The sequence below is a fragment of the Columba livia genome, chromosome 6 (assembly GCF_036013475.1).
Source record: "Columba livia isolate bColLiv1 breed racing homer chromosome 6, bColLiv1.pat.W.v2, whole genome shotgun sequence".
In the NCBI taxonomy this organism is placed as follows: Eukaryota; Metazoa; Chordata; class Aves; order Columbiformes; family Columbidae; genus Columba; species Columba livia.
In genome coordinates, this window is record NC_088607.1 from 34,810,559 (window position 1) to 34,833,607 (window position 23,049).

The 23,049-nt window shown below is 45.2% G+C and overlaps 1 protein-coding gene across 2 annotated transcripts; it reads left to right on the forward strand.

Annotated features, from left to right (window-relative positions):
• Positions 1-114: 114 nt before the first annotated feature.
• On the forward strand, positions 115-18,551 carry SUPV3L1 (Suv3 like RNA helicase). Of its 2 annotated transcripts, XM_065067967.1 has the most exons (15): positions 115-383; positions 5,188-5,265; positions 5,535-5,642; positions 7,192-7,306; positions 8,134-8,302; positions 9,773-9,884; positions 10,159-10,236; positions 11,327-11,418; positions 12,067-12,247; positions 12,635-12,728; positions 13,380-13,599; positions 13,962-14,042; positions 15,500-15,676; positions 17,226-17,374; positions 17,750-18,551. In XM_065067967.1, exons 1-15 carry the CDS (start codon positions 140-142, stop codon positions 18,237-18,239), a joined length of 2,388 nt encoding a protein of 795 aa, XP_064924039.1. In that variant the 5' UTR covers positions 115-139; the 3' UTR covers positions 18,240-18,551. The 2 variants fall into 2 exon arrangements, with proteins under 2 accessions (XP_064924039.1, XP_064924040.1); XM_065067968.1 differs by lacking the exons at positions 115-383; positions 5,188-5,265; positions 5,535-5,642 and having other exon boundaries at positions 8,134-8,291.
• The last annotated feature ends 4,498 nt before the right edge of the window (positions 18,552-23,049 follow it).

The following is a 23,049-nucleotide window of genomic DNA, read 5'->3' on the forward strand; positions in this document are numbered from 1 at the left end:
GCTCGTCTCTGCCCGCCCTCTGACGCCACTGCCGCCCTGTGGCGCCGCTTCCGGCCGCGCACAGCGCCCCTGTGACGTCGGGCCGTCGCCGCGCGATGACGCGAGCGCCCCGCGCCGCCGCCGCTGCCCTTCGCTGCCCATGAGGCGGTGCGCGTGGCCGCTGCTGCGGCTCCCGGCGCGCGCCGGGCTCGCGCTCCGCCATGGCGGGGCCGCCGCCAGCCGCCTGCGCCCCGCGGCCTCCGCCGCCGCCTCCTCCGCGGCCGGCGGGGACGGCGGCGCCCGGGCCCCCGACACCTCGCTCTTCGTGCCCGTGCCGCTGAAGCCCGCCGGCGACGCGGCCGACGAGGACGTGGGCGCCGAGCTCACGCGGCCCCTCGACAAGGGTGAGTGCGGGCGGCCCTGAGGCGGCGGCGGCGGGAAGGGGCTGCGCGGCCTCGCCCGCCCTCCCGCCGCCGGGGCCAGGAGCCGCTGCGGCCGCCGCGCCCTCCCGAGCCTCCCCGCGGGGCCGCCGCTCCGGTCGGGCTGTGGCTGGGGTTTTATCTCTTCGGAAAAGGGGTCTCACCCGGAGGCTCGTCTGAGCGGTGCGGCCGCTCCTGCCCGCGGAGCCGGGCGGGTGGGTGCTGCCGGGCGGGGTGACGCGACCCGCAGCCAGGGTTTTGCCGGAGCTGCCGGCCGGGCCCTGCGCGGAGCAAACGGCCGTGGGCTTCGTTCCTCCACTCCCCGTCTTGGCGCGGTCAGGAGGTGCTGGGGCGGGGGCAAGGCCCACAGCTGCACTGAAGTGCTGTGGTATTCCGAAACCAGAACGGCGTCCGAGCTTAGGAGTCGCGGTTTTCTGCAGTGTTAGCGGTGCAGACAGAAAAGCATCGCCTGTGCCTGAACGCGCCTAGATCAAAACCAGGCACAGTGTTCGGTACTTGTAGTTATTGACCGTCACTGTTAGAAACTTAAGCTTAACTTGTAGTTAGAACAGTGCAAGTCTGTTTGTGTATTCTTGGGTTTGCACATCTTAAAGTGTGAGCAGGTAAATGTTGGGTGTAGGTTTCTGTGTATCAGCTGGGAAAGCTGATATCCACGTCAGCACCCTTGGCCTTACGAGAGCCGCTGGGCGTGTCAGAGCTTGTACTTCAGCCTTGAAGTGAAATAACACCTTTCTCAATGTTTTATGTTACTCTTTTATCTATTTTCTAGGTGTATATTGTGTCACTTTACATGATGCATTATTTTTGACACCTAAGTGGACACAGAGAAGAAATTATTTTGTTGACTTTTAGATGCACTAGACTTCTGTTTTTTGATATCTTTACCTGTAATTGTATCTTAACAGCCATGGAGTTGTAACTGCTTTTTCAGTGTTTCCTTTTCTTTAATTATAAACCATCCATCCTGTTAATTTTGCATCCATGTTCAGTCTTCTGCTCAGGAAAGGTCTTATTTTGTCGAGCTGTGCCAGCGCGCTGTCCTTAAACACTGGAGATACTAGAAACCAGTTATTGATCCTTTTGATGTTTGGTGACCCCAAAGTGTTCAGGCTGTAAATGTGTTCTGATGGCATGTTATTTGTATTAACTCCAGGTATAGGAAGCATGGAAAAATGATGTTAATTTGTTCAGAGCCCGTGAGAAGAGAATACCTGGCTCTCACAGCTAAAAGCCTAGCTAGGAGCCAAAATCCTGAACAGCTGTAATGCGACAGAATCTGCATTGTTTTCAGACTAGTCTGTGAGTGTTGGCTTGTATTAGTAGTGCATTCATCAGGCGCGAATAAATACGAATGGTGGCATCTTAATCGAATGTTACTTATTGTCTCATGTGTTATATAAGTGGTTCTGTTGGATTTTTTCAGAGGTATGACTAGAATGCTCTGGGGAAAATAAGTATAGATTGTCTTTGGTCTCTGCTAACTCGTTGAGAACAGATTGGCTGCAATCATCTATGTCCCCACAGGTGAAAATGAAATACTTTGAGCCAGGTGACCCGCGTGGTGCTCGCCTGCTTGTTGGCCTGTGCTGCTGTCGGTAATCCTGTACTTCGAAACCCATCACTACTCTTAAAAAGGAAACCAAGCGAGACTTTCCTTAGCAAATATCATCCATTCTTTTTTATTAAATAAATAGTCTTCCTCTGCTTTTTCCTCTCAGATTCTGACCACGCAGCGTGTTATGCATCTGGTGTTTTGGTGTGTTGAATGAAGATACTTTGCCAGATTCTGCTGTCAGTATGCCATTGATTCAAGTGGATTCAATAAAGATAAATGTATAGGCTTTCTGGTTACAGCTTGGGAAGAGACCTTGTTACTTACAGTGTGCACCACTCTGCTGTGAAACACCTTTTAGGCTCGTTGCTTGCTGAGGTGAGGCGGTGACCACAGTTTTCATGCTGGTCGAACACCGTCAGGTTAACCGAAGCCCCTTCAGAAGCTGACTTTTGCAAAGCCGATTTTGCAAAACGCTGGTATCAAACCTGCCTCTTGACGGCCTGTAGTGGAACTCAGTGGTGGCTGCACCGGTTTTCTGTAACGTCATGGGAAGTGGATCATTGTGAGTGGTGACGTATGCTTTCAGTTTTGTTGTATCACGTAGATTACAGTGAGGAGCTTTTGAGCTTTTCTTATGGAGGTTATGTCTTTCTGTAGCCTTTCATTGCTTTTGCATTAGTAATGTTTCTGATATATTTGTGTGCTGATGTTGTCTTCGTTGTGAAAGGCCCAGATGCGCAGTGTTATGGGAGACATTAGAACATGAAATTGCTGTCTGATGGAAAGGTTTAAAATCTAGGTAGGTGTTTGCTAACCCCTTGTATGATTGCCTTGTCGAACGAGCCATTCGTTGAGTGGCTAGGTAACACATGAACACATAATAGTGAAATATTGAAGGAGCAGTTATGTAGGGGAAAAAAAGAAATGATGATGTCAAATACAGATAGGAGGGTGAGAGGGAACAAGAGGTCTGCTCGTGCATGTAGCATCTAGAGAAAGGAGTATAAGGAACAGTGAGAGAATATAGGGATGCTGTAAATGCACGTGGTTTGCTATCAGGACAGAGCGACAGAATAAAACGTGGCTTTGCAATCTTCTGTACTGAGCCTGTTGCCAGGTCAGTGGGCAGCACAAGTTAGGTTTGGTTTGAGCGTGGAGCTTCTGGTATCCAGACGATCCATTATCCATTTTTAAATAACTGCAAACAATGTTCTGCTGTATAGATCAGCACTTTGTGCCGTGTGTGTTCACGGGGTCCTTGCTATGGTTCTTGATTTGTAGCCGTAGCTCAGTTGTCATATTGAATGTCATTTCTGTGGCTTCAGTTGTCAGACCATGGGGCTGTGCCTACTGGTGAGAAATGTAAGCTAAGAAAGATGAGATATTGTCAGCAATTAATGCATCAGAAGCAGGAGGTGCCTGAGCAAGTGGATTAGATGCACGAGGTCATTTGAACTGGACAATAGAAGTTCTGGAGGAATTTTAAAGTGAAGCGGTTCAGCTGCCCCAGTGGTAGATACGGGCTTACTGAAGGGGACTGTTGTCACCTCACATGAGGCAGAATTAAATGTCCCCCTTCAAACAGGGCTGAAACGTCTAAATGGATCTGATACGTGCAGGCTAACTGCATGGTTTCTGAACTTAGCCACAGAGTTAGGCTGTCTTGTTACACAGAACCTTAAAAATGCCTTGGAGAAGTCAAAGTAATTGAGGTGTAAGAGCTGAAATACTCTTGTAGGGTGGGGAAATGGTGAAGAGAAGGAAATATTAAAACAGAATGAATGGTGAAATGGGGAATGATAGAGGCAGGACACAGGTGATCTGATTACGTGCCCTGATTGCTAGCTCTTGCTAGAAATAGTACTACGTGCAGTTAGATTGAGCTCGTGTGGGCCTGTCTAGTCGGACCACAGTTCCAGCTTTGTTTTGCCTTGACTTACCTTATTGTTAAGTGCTTGTGCTTAGGATTGCGACCTTGGAGGTTGACGGCTGCGATGGTCCCAATGTCACGTTGCCTTGCGTGGTGACAAATGTTCTGGCATTGACCTTTTCATCTTGCAGTATGGCCAGTAGGCTGTGTGTGAATTTAGCTGCGTGGCTGATGATGTTACAACTGTTACGACTTCTTACGGAAGCTCTGAAGATAATTTAGCCCCATGCTTTGTTTTGCTGCAGTGTTTTCGAATCTGTCTTTGATTTCTGGACCCTTAAACATTTTCTGATGAGAATATGGATGCCTGTGTAGTAAATGTAAGCCTGCTGGCAATCTTGCTTAGTTACCTTTGGGAAAATGTCAAACTGTAAGTTAATCTGTTAATAGCCTACTGTAAGTGTGCGTGGGGCATGGGATATAGCCACTGCTCTGTGCTTCTGGCTTTGCCTGCAGCTGAGCTTCGCTGTGTTCTTGCGCCTGATGATCTTCGCTAGGCAAAGCAGGCTGGCTCTGTTCTAGAGTTTTTTGGAAAGAGGCATTTTTTTCAGTAGTTGAAGGTTGATCTCAAGGGAGCCTTCCCACGTCATGGAACAGACCTGAAGGAGTTATGGAGTTAGTTGCAGAGAGCAGAGCTTGGAAGTCTTGTGGTCAGTGCCTTGTGCTGGCAAACCAGGGGTGTGCTGCGTTGTGTATCTGTCCTAGAATTTTATAATGTAAGGTTTGTAGACTTGAATTTTAAGAGTGACATAAGTTTTTGAATAGGTGATCATGATATTTGCTAGATTTTTCTGTATTTCTGATCTACTAGAGATGGAGAGGGAACACGATTTTGCCATTGTGATTTTAACTAAAATTCAATGAACTGCATACAGAGTGTACATTAATAAAACAGTTTTGTTGAAACTCCGACCCTGCCTTTTAGGGGAGGGAAAGGGTTTATTAATAACTTTCTCATAAGAGAAACACCCATAAGCCTTAGTTTGTTCCATAAGACGTTGGCTGCAGGCTCCCAGCTTTAGGCTTTTCTGCCAAGTACCAGGGCGAGCGTGTCTCAGATTCTGATCCCACCTTCCTGGCGGTTACTCTGCAGTTTCAGACTCTCCTTTTCTGCACTAGGCTCGGTCTTGATTATGTTTAATTAGGGAGAAATCATTTGAGTCGTTCAGCACGGCAAACATTCCCTGTCTCCAGAGTCAGGAGACTGTAAGCCGTGATCTTTGGGTCAGGAGAATGAGATTTAATTTTGAGCTATTAAAAAATCTGCTCCTCTTTTTCTACAGGTGAAGTTCTAAAAAACTTAAATAAGTTCTACAAAAGAAAAGAAATCCAAAGACTCGGAGCGGAAAATGGATTAGATGGTAAGAGTATGTTGTAAGATTTTTTTTTTAATGGTAAATCGTTTTTTATTCAGATGTGGTATTAGGCAGATCTGATCTTTTGTGGGTCTCACAGCACCGCTTGTTTAGGTTGTCTTTGTCACTCTGTCCAAATAACTTTATATTTGCTTGTAATGGCTCATATTGAGGTATAGGTTTTTAATGGACTGCTTCTGTGTTCTGTCGGCTGTTTACAAATACGGTTTTGTGATCCCGCTCGCATTCACTTTGTCCTTTTCCTTTCTTCCCAGCTCGCCTGTTTCACCAAGCGTTCATAAGCTTTAGGAAGTATATAATGGAATCCAGTTCTGTGAGTGCTGATTTGCATATTATTCTCAATGATATATGCTGTGGTGCAGGCAAGTATCTGGAGTGCTTGTAAAATAAAATGTGCTTGTTTTTCTTGTGTTTTTTTGGCCTGTATGCTTGCCTACGTACTTGTGAGCCCCCCTGCTGTTGCAAAAGAGGTTAAAAATCACTGCTTCCCCATCAGAAACGTTTGTGCCCGGCCTGTGGAGTGTCTGTCCTTGAATCTCCTGAAGTGGAAAGAAAAGAGGTGGAGGTCTTAGCAAGAAGCAACCTGTTGCTTTATAGCATCTGTTCACTGCTGAAATGGAAACAGTAGTGTTCCATTTATTCCTCTTAAAAACTCAGTAGTCACTAGGGGGCACTTTGAGAGCTTTCTGCTGGCGGGTGGCTTTGCGTCCTCTGTGACTGTCCTCCGTCCTGTGGCGCTCACAGGAGTGTGTTGTAATAACTAAGAGGTGATGCCAACCGGTAGCAGCAGAAACAGTGTTCTCCACAGTCTGAGCTTCAGAACCTTGGAACAGTATGTGTGTTCTTAGTGATGGTAATTTAAAGGTTACAATGGCCGTTAGTTTTGCGATAAAATGTAAATGTGTAGATTTTAAATTTTTACCGTCTTAGGAAATTTGAAGTGTCTTTTTATATTAGTTACGCATAAAATCTTCTGCATGATTTCCTCACATCCACTCCTCGTTTACTTATATATGAGCATCGTTTACATATGTCTTAAAACTCACATACGTAGGAGTGTAAAGGGTTGTTTGTTGTGGCAGTTCTGAAGTTTTGTAGTTGAGTTTTGCTTGTCCAAAGATGATAATTGAAAATACCACAGTTTTAAGTTCTTTAAATTCATCACAATAATTTGATTCATCCAATACTAATTCTTAATTAAAAACCAACAGAAAAACCCACAAACAAACAAAAACCTTGTTTGGTGTGTTTGGGTTTTTTCTTATTTTTGTATGTGTGTGATAGTAACAGTTTTCTAGATCCACATAGTTCTTTGACATTCTGTGAGGCTGGACAATTGGAGTGTGATCTGAAGTGAGACCTCTAAGGCCACCTGTCTCTTCCGCAAGCGCTCACGAGTGTGAACCTGCCCGTCTCTTCTAAGCTGATTTGTCTGCTCTTGCCTTCTCACCCTGGGATTGGAGAGTCACAATTTGAACCAGCATCCCAAGTCTTAGTAGCTTAGGAAGGCTACAAACTGCTCTCTTTTTTCCTGTTTACTCATAAAAGCATTTTAGAAGGTTTTATATTTTATTTCAAACCAGCACATGAATTTAGGAAGAAAAGGCTGAGATCTTCTCGGGACAGAGAAGCTATTTCTTATCCAGCTTTTTGTTTTATGGAGAAGTTCTCTAGACATGGAGGGTAGCCAAAGTGAATATACTGAAATGAGATCTTTTTTCATGCTGTTGTGTTTGCATCGCGTTGCTCAATGTGTCCATGTACTTATGTTTGCCTTTCTGCCAATGAGATCATTCTTGAACTTCATTGAGAGCAAGAAGCTAAAAAATTACACGAGTGTGTGGTGGAAGTAGATTTTTTTTTTTTTTTAATTTTAAGGTTAAAACTTTCTTAAATGGGTTTGTCTTCTAGGCCACGTGGATGACCTCTTTCCATTTTTCCTGAGGCATGCAAAGCAGATCTTTCCGATGCTGGACTGTATGGATGATCTGCGCAAGATCAGTGATTTGAGATTGCCGCCCAACTGGTCAGTGTGTTTGAGTGGTTGCAGTGTTTTCTGAGTGTCACAGAATTTCATTGTCTGTGGACTTCAGTGTCATGACGTGTAATTGCACTGTATTTTCAGTTCCATTTCTGTTTTTACAACAATTTGTGTCAGGAATAGGACAGATTTTTAAGTAGGGCCTGTAGCAGTAGGACAAGTGCTAATGGTTTTAAACTAAAAGAGAGTAGATTCAGGCTAGATATAAGGAAGAAGTTTTTTACCCAGTAGGTGGTGAGAGCCTGGGCAGGTTCCCAGAGCGGTGGCAGATGAACCATCCCTGAGACACCCCAGGCCAGCCTGGATGGGGCTCTGAGCAACCTGAGCTGGTGAAGATGTCCCTGCTCATGGCAGGGGGGGCACTGGGGGAGCTGGGGAGGGCCCTTCCAGCCCAAACCATTCTGTGATTCTGTGTTATAAGATATATTGCAATCAATTAGAAGGAAAATAAGATTCTTTGAAAGTCTCTGAGTTGGTACTCCTGTCTTTTGGCCGTATCTGTTTGGGAGGCAGCGTGTCAGAACATTAAAATGTTAATATACCAAAGGAGAGAGACTACATGAGAATTATTTTGAACACGATGAATTCCACTCTAAATCTTTTCAAGCATTGTATGATTTACAAGGCGAATGTGTAAGACATATTCACTTCTTTATACTGTCTCTATTTAAGAACTTAATCTCTCTGTTTTCAACACACATATAAAGGTCTACTAATACCTAAACGTCTAATATAATTTGTACTTTCCCTTGGATCAGTATCCAGAACACAAGATAAATGTTCAACAGATCTATTTTTTTTGTGTATTTTAGGTATCCAGATGCCAGGGCTATTCAGAGAAAAATAATATTCCATGCTGGTCCTACAAACAGTGGAAAAACTCACCATGCTATTCAGAGATTTTTGTCAGCAAAATCTGGAATATACTGCGGTCCACTAAAACTTCTGGCTCATGAGATCTTCCAAAAGAGTAATGATGCTGTCAGTATGTTGTTTTACTTACCTGCATCCTTAGTACTGGAACAGTCTCATGAATGCATGTCTGTAAAGTAATGTACTAGCCTAAGGTAGTCCCTGAAGCCATGGGCTTCAGCGGGTTCCTTTCCACTAGTGTGCGCTCATGTGCATACCAGTTGTGTGTTTCTGCTTTAGGCGTGCAGAATGGAACATCGTTTCCCCAAATGGGGCATCATTTTCCCCAAAGCAGATGCTGTGCCGTCATCCCTGTGATCTGCCATGATTTTCCTGTGGTCATTTTCCCTCCCTGGGTTTAGCCAGGTTGTACGAGTGTTGAAATTGTGGCTTCTTTTGCCCATGACCTTTATTTTAGCTTGTATGCAAGAAATTACCCTTGCTTAACTCCTCTCAACCTTCTACTTCAATGTCTAAATATACTTCACTCACCTGTCTACTGAAGAGTTCCGCAGCTTCAGGTGTGTCGAGTTGGAGAGCGGTGCTGACGTCAGGTCCCTGTAGGAAGCTTTCATTGGTACTTTTTTAATGCTTCCAGCGTCTTTTTGGAGGCTCCTCACCAGCATGTTTCCAGCTGCAGAGAACCACAATTAAGTAGAACCACATTACAATAACACATCACATGTGAATGCAGCATAGTGTGTATGTGCATGTGCAGTAGTGTTTGCCTAATGATCTTGTGATTTCTCTTTGTTTGATAAGTCTGTGATTTAGAATTTGTAATTCCTATTATTGGTTTATCAAGGCAACACATAAGAAAGATTGGCTTGTCCTGGGAGATATCCATAACATTTTTACTGTGTAGTGAATGTGGATACCATGTAGTGATGTTCTTATTTAGAAGAATTACTGCACGTTTTTCCCACGTGTAGCTCAGGGGTCATACCCAGCGCTCAGGGCGCCAACAGGCTCCGTGCGTGGCTCTCCAGGTGGCTGTGGGGTGGAAGGACAACCCTGCCTGCGATTCAATGAGTGCAGAGCCTCTGCTGTCTCTCGCAGCTCGTCCTTCTGAACACTCGCTGTGAGTGCGAGGCAGCAGGGGAGACACCCAGCAGGGCAATCGCCAAGTGAACTGGAGGAGGTTGGAGCTTGCAAGGCTGCTTTGCTTATTTTAGGAGGTTGGAGCTTGCAAGGCTGCTTCGCTTGTTTTAGGAGGTTGGAGCTTGCAAGGCTGCTTCGCTTGTTTTAGGAGCTCCTTGTGCTGTGGCTCTTCCGACAGTTCTTTTGTTGCTCAGAGGAAGGTGTAAGCACCTGCAGTGGTTGGGGAGGGCATCTCGTTACAGATACCTCTTCATTACACCCTGCAGGCTGATAGGGCTTAAACACAGGGCACAAGTCTCAAAAGGCTGAGTTGTTATTTTCTGGATAGTTTCCATTATATTGTCTTAGAAGTTACTTTAAGAAACTTATTTTTTCCCCCTTGGAAAGTGGATTCTTTGTTTTAAAGAAACTTAACATGAATTTTCTGAATTCCTTTAGAATGTGCCGTGTGACCTGGTGACAGGAGAAGAGCGTGTGTATGCCAATGAAGATGCCAGACCTGCTCCCCATATCGCCTGTACCATTGAAATGTGCAGCACTAACACGCCTTGTACGTATACGTAATTGTTTCCATCGTATCTGTAGTATCTTTATATGTTTTATTGTTTAGACTCTGAAGTAGCTGAACTATTCCTTTTCAGTCTTAAATGAAAAATTTATGAACTATGGTAGAGCAGTTAATAAAATCTGGACCATCTCAGAATGGCTTTTTGGTGGTAGATAATTAACTTGCTTTGATCAGCCTTTTCTGGAAAGCCTGTGAGTTGTATTGCTGTTCTAGACGCTCTTACTTGGTGCATCACATTTTTCTTCTTTGTTTTAAGATGAAGTTGCTGTGATTGATGAAATTCAGATGATCAGAGATCCTGCCAGAGGGTGGGCTTGGACAAGAGCCCTCCTAGGTAAGCTTGTTAGTGCTGACAAGGAACTAGTTTAATATCACTGTAAATGGCACATTAAATTCAAGCTTAGCAGTCAGCATATTCATAGGTGGGTACAAGATGTGATGCAAAATACAAGCAAGGGAGAGAGATACTCTGCCTCCAAGGACCTGTCTGTATGGCAGCGAGTTGCCTGTCATGTTTTACTTCATCAATGTTTTTAAAAAATCTTATTCTCTAAGTTATATAGATGCCTCTCTTAGTTTTGCTCCTGTAGATAGTACAGTCTTTGTGCATTACACCGTACTGTCCTTTTACATTTACTGGTTTCTAGAAGTGTTTTGTTTTTTCAATTAAAACAACATAATTTTTCAGAGAGTTCATTATGAAGAAGTACTGTTCGATGTTTGGTAACATGGTGAACATTGAATATGTTGTAGTGTTAATTTCAGATGGCTCATTTATAGAGCCACATTGATCTGTTAAGTTAGTACAAGAATGCTTTTTTGATAATTTTTGAATTTTTCAAATTAATTTTTCCTCAGATTTTGAACAGCAGTTTGGAATCTGATTCCCCCGCCCTTTCCTTCACGGCTTTTGAGACTAAATTTAACAGGGTGATTTGTTACACTTCCCTTGCCTCTTGCTTTTTCCATTTTTCCTATTCTGGTTGTGTTAGAGATGTATTAAATAACTTCAGAAGGTCATGCAGGAAACAAAGCTCCTCAGTCCTGTGGTTTGAGAGCTGGTAGGACATAAGTAGTAAAGAATACATACCCAAAGCTTTGCTCCGTTTGGTCAGTGGTTGAGGACACCTCTTGTTTCAGCTGAGAGGATACAGCAAGGTCCTGGCTGCTCTGGTTGTCGTACTCCTGGGTTTCCAAGCATCACTTGCTGATACGAGATGAAGAGCAGCTAAGGAAGTGTTGTGTTGGGGGAGAGGCTTTAGGTACTGCTCTGGGGTGTTGGAGGAGGTGGAATACAGTCCTCGCTGGTGTCTTCAGCAAAGAAAATGAGATGATTTTTTTTTAGGTAACTGAATGTCAGCCAGAGCTGCTGTTGTCTTTCATTAGGCAACTTGTTGTACTTTATTTCATTTCATCTTGTTCAGGACTCTGTGCGGAAGAAATCCACGTTTGTGGAGAGCCTGCTGCGATTGACTTGGTGACAGAGCTCATGTACACTACGGGGGAGGAAGTTGAAGTAAGCTTTTTAATTCCAAAAGTTGTGGACAGAAGATCAGGTTCTCCTTGGTGGAAACAGGGAAGCATTCAGGGTCTTTTGGGGATCACTGACTACAGTTATTCTGGGAGGAATTCCTGGTGAAATGTTTCTTAATTCATGTCAACCAAAGGAGACGTTGCAAAGTTTGTGGTTTGTTTTGTTTGTTTTAGTAGTGCTGTTGCTTTGCTGATTCCCCTTGGGGAATGGGACAGTTGCTCTCTTCGCAGTTCTGTTCTGCCTGAAGGGCACAGTGCCCTCGGGTTTGCTCAGGTTGCTGCAGCTGTTGGTAGTTGTTCTCCGTATGATGGGGAAAGGTGTTAAAAGAGCCAACACCTGCAGAAGAAAGATCTCCATAACCCGACCTTACTGTGATAATTTTTATTTAGCCTAAAATTTGGTCCTAAAGTCCAGCCTGCATGATGCCCCAGTGAATTAGCTGTAGCTTTACGTATCCATGTGTGGTGGGACAGGATTCAGGTGGCCAAGTGGAAACAGACTCTCGTTTCTTGATAGAAACGCTATTGCTGCATAGCCTGCACACCTCTTTTCTTGAATCTAGTTTATATGTAAAAGTGTATAGTTCTTCTGTCTCTTGAAAAGCCTGTATGATAATTCCTTTCTTTCTAGGTCCGGAACTACAAGAGACTCACTCCTCTCACTGTGCTGGATTATGCCCTGGAATCGCTCGATAACCTCCGTCCTGGGGACTGCGTCGTCTGTTTCAGTAAGAATGACATTTATTCTGTCAGCCGGCAGATTGAAGCCAGAGGACTAGAATGTGCTGTCATATACGGCAGTCTGCCGCCAGGTGAGCTTCCTTCTCCTTCTTAAGGGAACGTTCCGCTGCTTTCTGCGTTCTTAGAAAATCTTCTGAAATGAAGCAGTACAAGTTTTCCTGGCTTTGTGTTCTATATAATTAGAGAAAGTAATCAACTTTCACTGACTGGTGTTTTAATCTTGGGATTAGGCCTTTATTATGTACTTAATATTGATCTCCAGACAGATGTAATTAAATGAGGTCTATCCGCAGCTCTGGGAATGATTTAAATCCCTCTGCCCCCTTCTCCCAACAGCAGCTGAACACCAATCAAATACCATCTTTTTCTGGTTTTGTTTTTTAGCCTATTATGGATATTAATGCTTTGTTTTGTAAAAAGAGCTTGCCATGTGAAGTGGTTTTGTCATTCTGTTTCAGGAACAAAACTCGAACAGGCAAAGAAATTCAATGATCCTAATGATCCGTGCAAAATTTTAGTTGCTACAGATGCAATTGGAATGGGACTCAATTTGTAAGTACTTTAAAGCAGATTATGGTATGATTTCTGTTTTTTTTTGCAGGTGTGATACCTACATTAACTTCCTCACTTTTTTCTCCCCAGTTTGGCTGATCGGGCCAGATATCTGCTGTGTCTAGATAACAGTACATACATTTTAATTCTGACATAGGGGTAATTTGATTGTGTAGAACTAAGCTTTAATTTTAAAACTGATTCTAGAAATGAAATAGCTCTCTTGACCTAATTCTGTGTGATAGCGGGGCACCCTGAGATCCTGTTGGTTCGCTGAGTCGGATGTGCGGGGCTGTCAGTGCATTTCTGAAATGCAGAGCACGGTCAGTCTGGTTTCAGGTATATTTTATTTTGCTGCTGAAGGTGGTGCAGTCACATTGCTGTAAACTATTGAGGCAGCTGACAATGAAAGGATTGGGCCGCTCTTAGAACACGGTTGATGTGTGTGGGGATGACGATTCTCCTGCAACTAAGCACTAGTCTTATGCTGCCACTCTGAGTATGTCCATAAGTGATATCTGTGCCCTCCTAATTTACAGAGTGGAAAAAAGCTCAAAAAAACCCAAGGCTTTAATTCCTCTGCAGGAAGTTGAACGTTGGAAATAATTTGTAAAACAAGGATTCCTCTTTGTTTTTGTTCAAATATTTCAGGTGTATAAAAAGGATAATTTTTAACTCGATCGTGAAGCCAACTGTCAATGAGAAGGGAGAAAAGGAAATAGACTCCATCACAACCTCTCAGGCTCTGCAGATCGCAGGCAGAGCGGGGCGTTACGGCTCGTCCTTCAAGCAAGGAGAGGTCACTACAATGCACCGTGAGGACCTCGCGCAGCTGAAGGAGATCCTGAGGGAGCCCGTGCCCCCTGTGAAGGTGAGAGCCTCAGTCCCAGCCTGTACCAGGTGCTCTGGAGGTGTTACTGTGTTCTCATCCCAGATTGCTTTTCCTCGTGTCTGTTTACAAGTTAGTAATAAAAACGTATTGGGTCATACCGGAGTGACTTTGAATATATGTCCTGTTTGTAGGCTTGCAATATTTCATTTATGTTGAAGATGGTCTTTTAAGAATTAAAAGGTCAACCACAAATGTTCTGAGGTTCCACGTAAGTGTGCTAAATACGCTGGACTCTGTAGGGTGCTTTGATCTCTTCCATTTTGTCTTTCTAGAGTTTGTTTCCGATGCACTAACTTAAGAACAGTATTGAGAATGAATGGATTTTTCTTTATTTCCTTCAGGCAGCTGGGCTACATCCTACTCCTGAGCAGATAGAAATGTTTGCGTATCATCTCCCCGATGCTACTCTGTCCAATCTCATTGTAAGAACAATCAAAATTTTACCTTCTGCTTTTAAAGTTAAGCATTGCTTGTAGTCACTGCTCTTGTATGAACATGCGTTTTGGGAGTCCGAGAGACAGCCTTGAGTGTATCTTTTATCAGTCGAATTATTCTATCTACCACAGCAGCGACTGCAAATACATTTAGAATGCTTAACTTTTCTATGTTATAATAAACTTGAAAGCTGTTGAAGTGTGTAAATGTGTTTACATGTGTTAAAGAATCTGTCCTGTATTATAAATGCAGACTTTTCTGTCTGAGGCTGAAAGTATTAGGTTGGAATTTGGATAAATGTATGTGAAAATTCCCAGGAGACTGGGCTGGTCGTGTCAGATTTCTGTGTGTCTGAGAACCACCTGATTGTTCCTTGTTCTGTGGACTCTGTGGTAAAACGGTCACTCATCGGTAGATGGACAGGAGAATTTTTGGAAGTGCCTAAACCTTTTAAAGTAGAAATTAAGCTTCCAATGCTGTATTTACTATGAAAAGTAGTGAGTTTTAGTACACTGAGACATTCTTAGACGCTCTAATGGATTTCAATTCATATTACTGTTCTCCGCTGGTGTGCTGTTATGTAGCCAAGACTATGATTTCTGCCCTCGAGGTGACGGGTTGTCCTTGGGGGCCTCCTGGAGACGGGCTGGGGCTCACAGCACATCTTCACAGTCTCACTGGTGAGGATTTCCGGGCTGGCATAGACGTACTAAGATAAAAAAAGAAACAAGCCAAACCAAACATTTCATTAGAGATCTCTTAAGTGTTCAGTCACACATTTAGTTAAGAAGCTCAGTGTTTCTTTAAAGATCTTTTTAAAAAAGCCTTTCGAAGGTTTCTTATGCTGGAGAAATAATTTGGGGGCCAATGCAAATTCCCCCTGCAACGTGCAGCGGCGTCTCCCACTTCACCAAACCTTGGATGCGTTTCAGGTGTTCTGTGAACTCCTCTGTTGCAATACCCTATTTATCTTGTGATTTCTTTCTTTCGAAAATAGGCCTGTTCCTAACAGTGGGCTAAAAATACCTCACTTATTGGATTTTATGCTGTAAACTTAGCTTTTTGGGTCATGTTTAGTGACAAACGTGGAACAAGTCCTGAATATACTAGTAACTGATTTGTGTGATGGTGTTCTTTGTAACTAAAATACGCATTTCTAGAACACTTTATTAGTTGCTTGGGAGACTAATTGAAAATGCTTAATTAAAGCATAGTGTGTTACGTCTTCTCCTCTGATCCTGTGTTAAGAGAATTGAATGAAAATCCAGTTAAAAGAGCAGAGGGAACTCCCCTGTCCTCTTTTTTGTTGTTGTGGTCAAATCTGATATTTTAAACTGTTTTTTCAGAGCCTTCAAAACACTCGATCATGTTTTAGTTTGGTAATGCAAAGTTTAACAAGCCTTTCTTGTAATAACACCCTCTTCTTTTGGTTATGTTTCCACAGGATATTTTTGTGAGTCTCTCGCAAGTCGATGGGCTTTACTTTGTCTGCAATATTGATGACTTTAAGTTTCTAGCAGATATGATTCAGCACATTCCACTAAATTTGCGGTCACGATATGTCTTCTGCACTGCACCCCTGAACAGAAAAGAGCCTTTCGTGTGCACCACATTGCTGAAGGTCAGTTATTTTTTCCTACAAAAAGGTGTGGTATTTGTATTGGAGCGAGCGGCTCTTCAGCATCGAGACTGTTTCTAGTTGCTGTATTTATTGTGGGCTTTGTCATTACATCATTTGAGAGCGTTCTGGAAGTGTTCACAGGTTGTAGCATGAAATAGCTGGAGAGAGAGAGATATATATATATTTTTAAATTGCATTCTCCACCATTTTTATTGGTCAAAGCTTTTAACTTCTGAGAACTGATTCTCATTTGTGATGCAGATTAAATCAGGATAGCGGTTCTGCTGTGTGAGAATCCCGCTGCCTGCCTTGAACCGGGAGAGAGGGTTGTGCTGGGTAGGCGCTGTTAGGCTTTGCACTGCGCGGTGTCTGCACGTAGTCCGTAAAAGCCAAGGTGCTGCTGCGTCGAGGTGTTCACGTGTCAACAGAATAAGTGAACGTGGGTTTAAGTGTGGTTGCTGATGTTATAATACAGTTACACAGAGTTAAACGCCCCAACATACAGTGCTGTAATTGCTCTCAGCACTGCATCCTTTTGCTTCTCAGGCCCGGATGAACTGTTTTCCGCTGTGCTCCCGGAGTGATTACTTTGAGGAATTTGTAGTCAGCTGATTTCAGTTTTTCAGGGTTGATAATTGTGTTTGGGACTGTGACTTTGTCAGACAGTATCGCCTTTGTCCCCTTTGAGAGACTGCAGCAAACATTTTTAATTAAATAGTGTAAAACACGGAGCTGATGTTGTGCCCTCCCTCCCGTCAGATACCAACTTGTGCTTTTCAAAAGTGGCTAACTGTGTTCTTTAAAAATCGAGTGATTGATTTGAAGAGGCGGGGAAAAAAAGTGCCTGATTAAGAAAATGCTGAGCGCTCGGATCCCCAGTGCCGACGGCGCAGGGGGCACAGCGTAGTGCTGGGGGCAGCAGGCGCTGGTGAATGCACGTGTGAGTTTAAACCCTGTTCCCTGGCAAAAAAAATGCCTTCTGGTATCAGCCCGTTAGGAAGCAGCTGTTCCAAGGTGTCAGTGCTCCTGAAGATTTTAGATTTCAGTCTTACTTGGCTCGTTTATGGGTTCATAGCATAGCTGAGGTGTCTGGGTTTCAGAGGGGCTGATTTCTAGTGCGGATTGATCTGTTTGGGCTGTGAACAGCGTGTTTCCCAAGTCAGGGAACACACTTCAACATTTTCTCAACCCTGGGGATTCTGAAACAAGGTAATGAACGGAACGGGAGCAGGAGAATTGAAAAAGTCGTGGCCCATCTGTTCCGCTGGATTAAATCGTGTTCCTTCTGTGTTTTCTGGATAGCTCCATACTTTTGTTGTTTAACTCTGTGCATGGCCCATGGACAAATTGTCTTAATGAGACCCAGGAAGGGAGAGGTGTCTCCTGTGCTGGGTAATTCAGTAGAAGAATGTGTGGCATTTGGGCTGTGTAAGACAAAGCAGACATTTTCTGGAGTATTCTGTGTGTACAGACCCAAGGGAGCTGGACTCCTCTGGGGTCCTTTCTCTCCTGACTGACTGCAGCTTCCCTGAACCTGTTTGTTTTCCAGTTTGCGAGGCAGTTCAGCAGGAACGAGCCTCTGACGTTCGCCTGGCTCTGTCGGCACACCAAGTGGCCATTAGCTGCTCCAAAGAACATCAAAGAACTCGTGCACCTCGAGGCTGTCCATGACGTTTTTGACCTCTATCTGTGGTTAAGGTATTTTCTTTGTGCTGGAAAATCATTTTTACTTCTTCCTAATATTTATGAGTTGCTGTGCTAGAAGAGCAGTGCCTTTGAGCCTGTGTATGTGTGGTGTGGCATGGGCTCCTTCGGCATGTGAGAGGATCTTGAGGAATGCAAGCGTAGCTGTGTTGTGGGAGCCAGTTCTGCCGTGAGCAGCTTGTGGCTGGCAGAAGACCAGAAACAGTGATCCTGGGTTGGAGCAGCCGGAATGCCGCTGGAGCACAGCGGCCGTCCCACACAACGCAGAGTGATTGTTTTGTTCTTTACATAGTAGGTATTCAATTTCTGTCCCAGTTAGCAGTCCTTCAGTGAAAAGGTTTAATTGTGTGTTGTTTTGCTTCTCTCCAGTTACCGCTTCATGGATATGTTCCCTGACGCTGCCCAGGTGAGGGATATCCAGAAAAAACTAGACGACATTATACAAGTCGGCGTCTCCAACATCACAAAGCTGATCCGAGCCTCCCAAACTGGAGCTGCTGCTGGCACAGCCGAGGTTATGTCGGAAGACTTTCCTCTTTCGAAGCCTGGGAGGGACAGCAGGGCGGCTTCAGACCGCCACGCTGCAAGATCCGCGGAGGCGCTCTCTGTCGCGGTCGAGGGTCCGGGAGAAAGAAGAGGAAGGAGCTTGAGAGCCTATCGGTCTGCTGCAAAGCAGGACGACCTGAAAAGCCATGGACGTGGGTCTCTTGCCAACAGATTGCTGCGGGAAGGACTTCTAACACAAGAAATGCTGAGACAGCTGGAGAGCGAGTGGCAGGATCAGCACAGGAATGGTAGATACGGCCTCGGTTCAAAAAGAGATGATAGCTCAAAGGAAACGCGGAAAAAGAAAAAGTAGAACCGTGTCCTAGTTCTGTTTAGTTTTTATTCATAAAATAAAATCCTATTTTAATAACTTCTTTGGCACTTCATGTTTACACTGCTGCAGCTCCTGATGATTTTCCTTCTCCTGTGACCGGTTACGTGAAGCACTGGGAGAAATGGACTCCTCAAAGCTCGGGGGCCGTAGGTTTGCTTTTACCAGCCAGCTGTACACTTTCAGGCCTGGTGTTCAGCGTGTGTGATCTCCTGCTATGTGAAAATATGAACTGGATGTCTTCTTGCCAGATATGCTCACATCGTCAATAAACGTCAGATATGTCACTAGTAACGAATTAGCTACTCATTCCACCGCTTCCCAAAGGGCAGAGTTTACCAGATAATGAACCAGTAATGAACAACCTGGCAGGAAATTGGGTCGGAATGATGATGGGAGTCATGTGCCTCTGACCTTTGTGTGCTGTGAAATGTGGAAGGAGGTGAAAAGCGTTTGTGCTAATGCACTGGGGAATGGTGGAATTCTGGCGACGGGAGTTTCTGAGAGAATTCCCGTTCAGTCGTCTGAGGGGTAATTACTGACACAAGGAGTCTGCCCTTGCTCTTTCGTTGTGTTCTTCCTTACAAAAGATCTCATCACGCTGATTCAGGCAAAGTTTGGGCAGGAGGAAAAAATAAAGTAGGATTATGATTTTGGGGGTGAAGGAGAAGTTAGAGGCATAGGTTTAATTTATTTGCTTTTGGAAAATTCAGATATCTGTTTCTCCTTGACTTTTCTCATTCAGTTTTATATAAATTATTATGTTTTGTTGCACTGCCTAAACACTTTTTGCTTGACGTGCCAGTTTGTTCGTGGTATCTGAATTTGAGAGGACACACAAAATGTTTTACTTAAGCTCACCTGACAGCTTGCAGGTCAATAGTTGTGCCAGCAGCATTTCTACATACCTGTCTTATTGTGGTTAGCATAAACGGGAAGAATTAGGTACTTAGCACCTGGAGGAAGGTTTAATTTGTCGGAACTAAGTTGGCAGGAAAAGTACTTTTGTTGCTGGGCCTGCCTGAGGAGAGAAGTGCTGCGGCAGCCCGTATTTGTGGTGTTGGTCCTGCTGGTGTTAATGCTGCATTCTTGTTGAAAACAGGTTGAATTTCAGTGTATCAAATACCTGACTTTCTAAACCAATCGACCACGTATCTCTGCAGGTTGAAAGTTTGCTGTGTATCCCCTTTGCTTCCTCCTACTATCAGTCCTCTAAGCTGCTGTTCACAAACAAGTTCCCAGCAGTTTGACCACAGTTTTTAACAGCTGTTTTCAGTGTATTTCCCCGTTATTTACTAAAAAGCAAGCAGTGCGTCTGTGTTTCTAGTGCATATGATCTGCTGATGTCAGTGTCAGACTGGTGGGCAGGGAGGGTTTTTAGGTCTTCATCTTTCTTTCCTCCCCCGAGAAGCATCACATGTATATGTGGCAGTGGCCATGGGAACATCTTGGTTGTCCACCGCGTGTGGGGCTGGGTTGCAGGAGACCCGTCTTGCTACTGTATTTTGCTTCTGGTCTGTTTTGGTAAATGTCTCCTTTAATTGTATACTAAGCCGCTTACTAGTGTATATTTTTGAGCAAGGAAAGAGTGGCTGGAGTGCGAGGTGTAAGCCAGCCTGGTGCTTGAGCAGCAGCTTCCCAACGAGGAAGGTAAATGACCATAAGCATTCTTTTTTGTATTTTGCTGGGATTAGCACTTGGCTTAACTCCTTGCTTGTTTCCATAGTGACTCCATAGTAACTGTTTTAAGAGCTCTGAAGTTTATTCAGGCGTTTCCAGGCTGACTTTATGGAAGTTCTCTTTTCTTGTGAGCTAATGGTGTGGCTGTCACTGACTGCCGTTAGAACGGCTGCCAGACTGGTGCCATGTGGTACGGCCGGGGCTGGTGTGGTGCAAAGCTATGGTAGCTGCACGGTTTTGACATGCCCTGTGCCAGCAAGCCCGGGGAGGACCGAGTGGCCTCTCGCTCTTCTTCGTGGGACTGTGCCAAAACTTACTGAGCTGCATCAACAACATTGTTCAGTTGAGCTGGGAGCCACATTGGCAGAGCTGTTATTTCGAGTGTTCAGATTTCCAGATTCATGTCAGCCATTCAAGTTACAGAGTTTTGGAAGTTTGCAAGTTTGGATTTTGTGATTTACTTTTGAAATATTTATTGTGCTTTAAATGGAAGATGACAGCATGGCTTGGTAAAAGCCTTGTTAAGCCAATGTGCTCTTCCCTGTCTGCGCCGTCTCCATCTCTCCTCAGCAGTTCTGGTGCCTGTCCTTGGGGTGTGTTTTCGGGTCACCCCCCACGTGTCCTGCCTCACCTGGCAGGAGAGGCACATGCGGAGTGAGTGCGGGACCCCTTTCTGCTCTGAGCTTTGATGACCCTGCGGGAACGTAGTGGGAAGCAAAGCTGCTGCTCGTGGGAGGGAATCACGCTCTCAGGGTTGGTTTTGGAAGCGTAAGCTGTGACGAAGAAGGATTTTTTGTGGTGACTCACCTGTAGCCTTGTCCACTGTCTCCTTCACCGAAGACAGAGGCATTTCTCCAGCAATAAAATGGTCATTAATTACTTTCTGGAGATAACCGGTGCACGTTTGGCCGATGTACTCGTAGACATTTATCTGGATTTCCCCATTGCAGCTGCGAGCTCCTTTCCTCCACAGACCTTTGGCTGCGAGGCTGCGGGAGGCAGACGGGCCACGTGAGCACCAGCCTCGTCAGGACTCTCCGTCGTGCCGTGAGACAGCGTTTGCAGCGAGAACTGCGGGAGAAGAGGGTAGAGAGAGGGGAGTTGTAACTGAAGTCTTGTTTGCCCTGGCGAACGGGGAGGGGAGGGTTTGGGACTAACTTTTTTGGGTGCAGCTCTGACAGGGAGGAAAACCAACATTGCTGCAGGCAGTTGGAGCTGATCTGTTCACTTGGTCCTGGATTCTTTCCCCTGTACTGGTCAGAATATGTACAAAATGGCTGCAACATATTTGGGCATTGGGTCCTGCAGTGCACTGAGCTGCCGTCTGAGTGGACGTGAGCTAATGTCTTGTCTTGTCTTGCACAACAGCTCGCCTGACGCTGGGATGCACCAGGGATGAGCAAACAAGTTACACAGGGGTTCTGCCGTGTCAGGTATTTAACAGAGCCTGCTGCCAGCTTAGGAACGTTTAGATCTTTGAGACCCTTTTCCAGTGGCATCTGTTAGAGAAAGAAAGAAAAGAGAGAATGAAAAATAAATCTAGTGTATTACAGACACAATGAGCTCTGGATCAAAGTGGGATGGAGCTTGAAAGGTGACGTTTTCAGTTTTGCTGGCCAGAGGGGTTGTGACTCGATGGCATGAGTAAACAATGAGGAAAGAGACAGTCCCTCTGGAGTCAGTGTCTGACTTAACGAGCCAGCAGTTATTAAAAGATGAATGCAGGAGAAGTGAACTGTGCTTTCTGGCTGGTAGCGCGGCTTTTTTTTCTCATTTCTTTCTTTCTTTCCTCCCTTTCTCTTGAAGATCAAAGGCCTAATTTTAGAACAAGCCCTATTTATGGATTGTTCTGCCACTCTGTCTGCTCTACTCTTGTTCTAGAACAGTGGAAAATGAACAGCGTTGGCAGGATCCCCTGGTGTCCAGAGCTCATCCCTGACGCAAGCAGGAGGAAAGAAACAAGGGAGGGGGGGAAGTCCTCAAGCTTTCCTAGCAGAGGCTCTGTATGATCTCCTTTGCAGAGGCAGTTCCCTTCCCCTCCTTCAGCTCTTTTAATCCTTCCTCGTGATCAGAGGCTGAAGACGTAACCCGTGAGCGCGGCTGCGGCTCCGCAGGGCCGTCTCCTGCTCGGGCCGCCCTGGCGCGCTGTGCCTGTGCAGGCAGCTGCGTGGAGGGAGCGCTGCTTTGTGTGTCTGCATTACCGTCCCGGTCATACGGCCCAGCATGACGACCACTCATACTTTTTTACAATAGCATGAGGTCGGATCCACTTCAGGCTTTGAACTGATACAGCCTGAGATCCTTTTCTGCTCACTGGCCGCTTCTGCCGCACTCGGGTCTGCGTAGATCGTTTCCCACTTCTGCTCAGTAGTTCTTTGTGTTTCCTCCCCTTGCTTGTCACCCCTCCTCCCATCTCCCTCTTCTCCGCCTGCCCCGGACCTGTTTTTCTAATTCATCTAAATAATTTTTAATTGTAATCTTGTTCTGCAGAGTTTTGGGTGGCAGTTTTCTGCCAGTGCGGTCAGTTTGCTCAGTTCCAGCTGAAATGCAGTGGGGGAGCACACCCGAGTGTAGGTGTAGTTTGACAATAAGCCTCTAACTACCCCATGAGAATGCTCTTTTAAATAAACTCTTCGTGTGGTTTTCTTTCAGTGGTGTTTCCATAGTCCCTATCGCTTCATACACTGACAAAATCCTGGAGAGACCTGTGCATTCAGAATGCACTTTTGACAGTGATGGTTAAAGGCTGTGTCACTCGGCTCCGATGGCTGAGGAAACTGCTCTTGCTGCGGGCACTCTGCCGCCTGTTCAAGGCATTACCAGGCGAGCCTGTCTGATACCAGCACTGCTGGCTGCCAGGTACATCTGTCCCCTCCCGAGGTTTGCAACACCGAGGATCTGCGTTGCCTGAAACTTTGTCTTCAGGAGGGCGAAGGAGAATAATCTCTACAAACCCTCTCTGGAAACCGCGTGAGAAGTGTTTCAGTGGGGGCAGGGGTCTGCGTCTGTTCCTCTGCGCGGCCGGGGCTTAATTGGAAAAAAGCCGTGGATAAGGGCGCACTGTGTGGAACTGGAGCGGCGTTAATTCATGCGGAAGGGCTTGTCTCGCAAG

Excerpts from the sequence above, each read along its gene's own strand:
- SUPV3L1 (XM_065067967.1), top strand. The coding sequence starts at position 140 with ATGAGGCGGTGCGCGTGGCCGCTGCTGCGGCTCCCGGCGCGCGCCGGG. Across the intron at positions 384-5,187 it reads CACGCGGCCCCTCGACAAGG|GTGAAGTTCTAAAAAACTTA; the intron begins GTGAGTGCGGGC and ends CTTTTTCTACAG. Across the intron at positions 9,885-10,158 it reads GTGCAGCACTAACACGCCTT|ATGAAGTTGCTGTGATTGAT; the intron begins GTACGTATACGT and ends CTTTGTTTTAAG.